At 50.0% G+C, this 7,303-nt stretch overlaps 1 protein-coding gene across 5 annotated transcripts in view; it reads left to right on the forward strand.

The window, feature by feature from the left end:
• Window positions 1-7,303, forward strand: part of NBEAL2 (neurobeachin like 2) — a 245,461-nt gene that overhangs the window by 86,819 nt on the left and 151,339 nt on the right. For all 5 annotated transcript variants that reach the window (XM_073632459.1, XM_073632461.1, XM_073632462.1 and 2 more), the window contains exons 2-3: window positions 1,517-1,605; window positions 7,033-7,185. In XM_073632459.1, the coding sequence (XP_073488560.1) occupies window positions 1,517-1,605; window positions 7,033-7,185 (242 nt within the window). The remainder of the gene's footprint in view (window positions 1-1,516; window positions 1,606-7,032; window positions 7,186-7,303) is intronic.

Below are 7,303 nucleotides of genomic sequence, written 5' to 3' on the forward strand. Positions count from 1 at the left end.
ATCGGTACTTGTACTCTATCTTAAAGTATTGGGTCAACCCTAGCAATAACACCAAATTTAACACACCCGCTCCCCATTCACACCTGAGACCTTGTAACACTAACGAGTCACATGACACCGGGGAGGGAAAATGGCTAATTGGGCCCAATTTGGACATTTTCACTTAGGGGTGTACTGACTTTTGTTGCCAGCGGTTTAGACATTAATGGCTGTGTGTTGAGTTATTTTGAGGGGACAGCAAATCTACACTGTTATACAAGCTGTACACTCACTACTTTACATTGTAGACAAGTGTCATTTCTTCAGTGTTGTCACATGAAAAGATAGAAGAAAAGATTTACACAAATGTGAGGGGTGTACTCACTTTTGTGAGAGACTAGATGTGCACATTGGCCCCACCCCCATACATGGACAGGAGAGTAGAGGGGGCTTGATCTGCTTCTCCTCCTGCCCCTATCCCTCTGTCTGCTCGCCCATACACCAATCCCCAGTGTTCTGTGCCTCAGGAAAGGGATGTGTGAGACTGGAAATTTATAGCTTAGCAACCAGCAGATACATTGTGGATGAAAGGTTTGGATGCCTGAGCCTCCATCCTCGGGTGAGTGAGCTCACCATCCACTGTCTGTGACCTGAAGTCTCCCCTCTCCCTCCCTTCTCTCTCCTGCCTCCAAGTGAGTACACTAAGGTAAGGGGGACTGAGATGTAAGGGGTGCCCTCTGGACTCTGATGTAAAGAGGGCTTTGGGAACCCTAATTAAAGAGGGGAATGCTGGGAACTCTGATGTAAGTGGGGAGGTTTGGTGAGCAGAAACCCCCTTACGTCAGAGCCCCACATTACACCCGCGTCCACAACGTTCCTCCTGACAAAAACCAAAAAATTGCCGTGCACGGCTAAAGTCTTCGGGTTTGGTGTGAAGAAAAGGTGGCAACCCTAAAGCACCACAAAATGATACTTGGTTCTGTTTTCTCAAAATAGGGTTTAACCAAGGGACGGTGCTTGGAGGTGGGTAGGGGGCAGAGACAAGGGGTGACTTGGGAGAGGGGAGTTCCTGCACGTATTCTCTGAGGGGGGAAAAAAAGCCTTGCCTAAAGTGTATCCAAAATGTATCTGAAGCAGGGTTTCTCAACCAGGGTTCCTCCAATGGTCGCTAGGGGTTCCTTGAGCAATGACCAATTTTTCCCTCTCAGATAAGTTCCCAGTGACACCAATGATCTTTTTAGCTATCTGTAGGGGGGAAATTCTTCCCCATGACCATAGGAGCATTCTTCCACTGACCATTGCACCAATGTATCAAGAGTTGATGTAGATGTAGCCATTTTTAACCGGGGTTCCCTGAGACCCAAGGGTTTTTTCAAGGGTTCCTCTGTGTTGAAAAGGTTGAGAAAGTCAAAGTGTATCCAAAATGTATCTAAAGTGTATCCAAAAATGGCCAGTTGGCCTTTGAAACGTCTGATTGGCTGAGCGACTCTTCCATGTGGTCTCACCAGATCCCCATCTTGTGATTTGTGTTTTGCAGAAAGATCTGAATTATTTGCAGCAATGGCTGGAGGCGTTTGTGATCAACTTCGAGAAGATTATCTCCGTTCACACCCTGGAGCCGAGGAGGTCTGTTCATTTTTTCTTCTTTATTCATTACTACTACTACTACTACTACTACTACTTCTACTTCCTAGAAATCATTTAGAACTTTCCTAGTCGTGGAAAGTCAGTAAATGAGACCTTTCCCTTTCTTGCAACCAATGAATCCCTAATACGTCCTGAAGAAGCTGAACAGCGAAACGTGTTGACGCACTAGGGCTCACATCATATATCATGTATCTTTTATGTATATGATTTTTAACCTTTTTTTTTCTATGTCCCCTCTCATACCGTGTATATATTTACATCTATGTAAATATATTTGTTCCTGTTTGATTCGGTGTCTCCACTATCAGTAAATGATGAACTCCTCCCTGCACCGCACTCAAGTGTTCAGTGGAGATGGTTGGTAGGCCTGAATTGTTTTTCTTCCGCTTGTCTGCGGTCTGCACTGTGACTGCAGACAGTGACTGAGAACAAATCAGGCGTTTGTTCCTGTTTGTTTCAGTGTCTCCATTATCAGTAAATGATGAACTCCTCTCTGCACCGCACTCAAGCGTTCAGTGGAGATCGCAAACTGCTCAGTCAGCCATCACTTTACCCTTTTTGGTTCCTGGTCACCCATGTACCAGAGCGCACGTTTAGGGCCCGTTCTCGCTATCCCATTGAATATAGGAGAAGAAAAAGCACTCACATTGCCTCGTCCGTAAATAATTTTGAAAATGCAAAAAGGAGGGGTTCCAAAAGGTAACCCAAGGTCAGACTTTAAAGGCACAGTAAACAATAAAGATATGAAAAAGTATTAATATTTATTGAAACATAGATGTAAATATATACATGGTATGAGAGGGGACATGGGAAAAAGGTTAAAAATCATATACATAAAGATACATGATATATGATGTGAGCCCTAGTGCGTCAACGCGTTTCGCTGTTCAGCTTCTTCAGGATACATTCGGTATTCATTGGTTGCAATAAAGGGAAAGGTCTCACTAGTCACTGTCTGCAGTCACAGTGCAGACCGCAGACAAGCGGAAGAAAAACAATTCAGGCCTACCAAAGACATGCTGGTAGGTTAATTGGCTTCTGTCCAAAATTGGCCCTAGTATATGAATGGGGACCTTTGATTGAGGGTAGGGACTGATGTGAGTGTGCGATGTACAGGGTTAGGGACAAGGGTCAGGGTTGTAGACACACACTCACTCAGGTTGAACTGGATGGACTGGTGTCTTTATTCAACCTTACTAACTATGTAACTATCTAAAATAAAAACACATAATTATAATGACAATAACATATATTTATAAAAAGAAAAGACACTGTTTTGTCCAGATGGGAGATCATGTCATGTGCATGCATATCAGGACTAAGACGAAAATACCTTGCAGGAGAGTCGGCCTTGTTCAACAAGTGGTCAAAAAGAGAAAAGTTTCCAATAAAGAAAGGGTTGGGTCACAACACGAGGATTCATAGGAGCCGACTAAAAACCAATATAAAACCATATATAGCTAATATAAGTTTCTCACAAAAAAAATTGTGATAACCCTTTGTAACGAATGGTACATGCGTTGGTGCATTTGCAGTGCCATGCAGTCTGAATCGCAACCCAACTCATCTTGCCAACTGGTCAGGCAGCCCGTCACAATGCACGGCCGCAGACCAGACTGGTGTGATTGGGTCCCTAGAGCAGGGGTCTCAAACTGGCGGCCCTCCAGCTGTTGCGGAACTACAAGTCCCATCATGCCTCTGCCTATGGGAGTCATGCTTGTAACTGTCAGCCTTGCAATGCCTAATGGGATTTGTAGTTCTGCAACAGCTGGATGGCCGCCAGTTTGAGACCCCTGCCTTAGAGGGATCCTCTATTCCTTAGGGGCCTCTTTACACTATTGTGTTTTGGCAACGCGTATGCGTCACCGTGATGCACCATAACGGCTTTAGTGCAGTGCAACGCTGTTCCTTATGAATGGCACCCCGATGCACCTTGTTGACGAATGTTTGTTATAGCGCAGGAAATGCTACCCACAGTATTTTTGGTGCGTTAGGCTATCTATTCAAATGAATGGGCCACCTTAACGCAAAACAATAACAAGTGTGTGCTAATGCACCACATCGGTGTGAATGAGCCACTTTACTGGTCCTCAGTCCTTGTCCTGGTCCTCAGTCCTCAGTCCTTGTCCTGGTCCTCAGTCCTGGTCCTCAGTCCTTGTCCTGGTCCTCAGTCCTTGTCCTGGTCCTCAGTCCTTGTCCTGGTCCTCAGTCCTTGTCCTGGTCCTCAGTCCTTGTCCTGGTCCTCAGTCCTTGTCCTGGTCCTCAGTCCTGGTCCTCAGTCCTTGTCCTGGTCCTCAGTCCTTGTCCTGGTCCTCAGTCCTTGTCCTGGTCCTCAGTCCTTGTCCTGGTCCTTAGTCCTTGTCCTGGTCCTCGGTCCTGGTCCTCAGTCCTTGTCCTGGTCCTCGGTCCTGGTCCTCAGTCCTTGTCCTTGTCCTCAGTCCTTGTCCTTGTCCTCAGTCCTTGTCCTGGTCCTCAGTCCTTGTCCTGGTCCTCAGTCCTTGTCCTGGTCCTCAGTCCTTGTCCTGGTCCTTGTCCTGGTCCTTGTCCTTGTCCTGGTCCTCGGTCCTTGTCCTGGTCCTCAGTCCTGGGCTCTCTACATTGCGGCCTAACTAATGTTGGAGCTGCCGGCTTCTAGCAGTTTGTCATCTCCAGTGATTACATGAGTGCAGTGCAGCAGGGTGGATAAAAATCAGATTTTTTTTTTATTTCAATCGATTTTTGTTTATTTTTATCAAATTTAATAAAATGCTTTTGGAGTAAAACAAAAATCTAAATGACAGGTTTTCTATTTAATAATTTAGTTTATTCAGCATGGAATGGAGCTTAGTTATGTAGCATGAGGCTGTATATTCTGCAATGTTTTTACATTTTTGGTAAACTCATTCAGTGAATCCAAGCTCTGCAAGCTGAGATAACATGCACTACATTGATGCATTCACACAATGTCACAGGAACCATGAGATAAAACAAAGTTCAGGAATATTCCTTTATCCTGTTGTTTTGCAAATCTATGTACACTACAAACTGTATGATTGAATCGGTTCTGATATCGCTGTTTTACTAACCTGACAGATTATTGTTCTAAATAGGAAACCTTCATTTTGTTTGCAAATATTTAAAGATTCTAACTACCAGCAAGAATGAGTCCTTACATTTTAAAGAGCGCCTGTCATTTCACATCTATAATTGCAGCACCTGTTAGAGGGCGTCCAATCACCCGCTGCCGCCACGTCCCTCACCTTGTTGTGTCACTGCCGCATCACCATTAAAGTGAATAGGACTGTCAGGGAGCCAACAGTGGGTCAGAGGAGGGGGGTCCACCAGCGGGTCAGAGGAGGGGGGTCCACCAGCGGGTCAGAGGAGGGGGGTCCACCAGCGGTTCAGAGGAGGGGGGTCCACCAGCGGGTCAGAGGAGGGGGGTCCACCAGCGGGTCAGAGGAGGGGGGTCCACCAGCGGGTCAGAGGAGGAGGGTCCACCAGCGGGTCAGAGGAGGAGGGTCCACCAGCGGGTCAGAGGAGGGGGGTCCACCAGCGGTTCAGAGGAGGGGGGTCCACCAGCAGGTCAGAGGAGGGGGGTCCACCAGCGGGTCAGAGGAGGGGGGTCCACCAGCGGGTCAGAGGAGGGGGGTCCACCAGCGGGTCAGAGGAGGGGGGTCCACCAGCGGGTCAGAGGAGGGGGGTCCACCAGCGGGTCAGAGGAGGGGGGTCCACCAGCGGGTCAGAGGAGGAGGGGCCAACAGCGGCTCAGAGGAGGAGGGGCCAACAGCGGCTCAGAGTAGGAGGGGCCAACAGCGGCTCAGAGTAGGAGGGGCCAACAGCGGCTCAGAGGAGGGGGGCCAACAGCGGCTCAGAGGAGGGGGGGCCAACAGCGGCTCAGAGGAGGAGGGGCCAACAGCGGCTCAGAGGAGGAGGGGCCAACAGCGGCTCAGAGGAGGAGGGGCCAACAGCGGCTCAGAGGAGGAGGGGCCAACAGCGGCTCAGAGGAGGAGGGGCCAACAGCGGCTCAGAGGAGGAGGGGCCAACAGCGGCGGTTCAGAGGAGGGGGGGGGCCAACGGCGGTTCAGAGGAGGGGGGGGCCAACGGCGGTTCAGAGGAGGGGGGGGCCAACGGCGGTTCAGAGGAGGGGGGGGCCAACGGCGGTTCAGAGGAGGGGGGCCAACGGCGGTTCAGAGGAGGGGGGGCCAACGGCGGTTCAGAGGAGGGGGGGGGCCAACGGCGGTTCAGAGGGAGGGGGGGCCAACGGCGGTTCAGAGGAGGGGGGGGCCAACAGCGGTTCAGAGGAGGGGGGGGGCCAACAGCGGTTCAGAGGAGGGGGGGGCCAACAGCGGTTCAGAGGAGGGGGCGGGCCAACAGCGGTTCAGAGGAGGGGGGGCCAACAGCGGTTCAGAGGAGGGGGGGCCAACAGCGGTTCAGAGGAGGGGGGGCCAACAGCGGTTCAGAGGAGGGGGGGGCCAACAGCGGTTCAGAGGAGGGGGGGGCCAACAGCGGTTCAGAGGAGGGGGGGGCCAACAGCGGTTCAGAGGAGGGGGGGGCCAACAGCGGTTCAGAGGAGGGGGGGCCAACAGCGGTTCAGAGGAGGGGGGGCCAACAGCGGTTCAGAGGAGGAGGGGCCAACAGCGGTTCAGAGGAGGAGGGGCCAACAGCGGGTTCAGAGATGACAGTTGCTCTGTTAAAAATGTGATTTAAATCAAGCCTTTTTACTAGTGAATTAAATCATAGTTCCACCCTCAATTTTTTTTTTTTTTTAAGTCGGCAGCTACAAATACTGTAGCTGCTGATTTTTAATAAGGACTCTTACCTGTCCATTGTGCTCGCGATGTCGGCCGCCCCAGCCTGATCCGTCCATGGAATCGGGTGCAGGCGCCGCCATTGTAACTAAGGGAAACTGGCAGTGGAGCCGGTTTCCTACTGTGCATGCGTGAGTCGCGCTGCCCCATTGCCTTCTGGGACACACACAGGTCCCAGAAGGCAGCGGGGGAGAAGGACTCGGGTTCACCGCAGAGGAGGAAATGGCACGCTGGGGCTGAGCTAGGACAGAAGTACAACACATACTTCAAAAAAGGTAAGAGAGAGAAAAAATAATAATAATAAAAACGAGGGGTGGGAGGGGAGGGGTGATCTTTACTTTAAGACCAAGTTGTAAAAGTGGGTGGAACTCCACTTCAAATCAAATCCACCCTGCAGGGAAGTTATTGATTTGGACAGTAACCTGGCGGCTTTGTTTACATGCAGCTGGTCTGCAGGCTAAATGTAAACCGAGCAATGCTCAACTTGGTCCAGGCAGGTTAAAAAAAAAAAGCGGAGGAATTCATAAAGTTGCTTTAAAATTCCCCCCTCCCCCCAACCGCAGCTGTAGTGATTATAAGTAAAAAAGTAAAAACAAATATTTACTTTTCCCTTCCTCAGACCTGAAGATTCGTCCTCGGAGATCCCGGTTTTGCCCCGCGATGTCCTCCAAGTCCTGAGCCAGCAGCTGGGTCACTGCGCTGAGGATTTAAAGGAACACTCCAGCCTGAACCAGGCCCTCCTCCTCCTCAAATTCTTCATCATCATCAGCAGGTGAGTTGTGAATTAATGATACTGGATCATCGGCTATTATCATTTTTTTCCTTTGTAGTTTGGCACAAGGAGAGCTGTGGGGAGGGGCCCAGCAAGCTCCACCCACTACAGGAAAATG

The sequence above is a fragment of the Aquarana catesbeiana genome, linkage group LG05 (assembly GCF_042186555.1).
Source record: "Aquarana catesbeiana isolate 2022-GZ linkage group LG05, ASM4218655v1, whole genome shotgun sequence".
Lineage (NCBI taxonomy): Eukaryota > Metazoa > Chordata > Amphibia > Anura > Ranidae > Aquarana > Aquarana catesbeiana.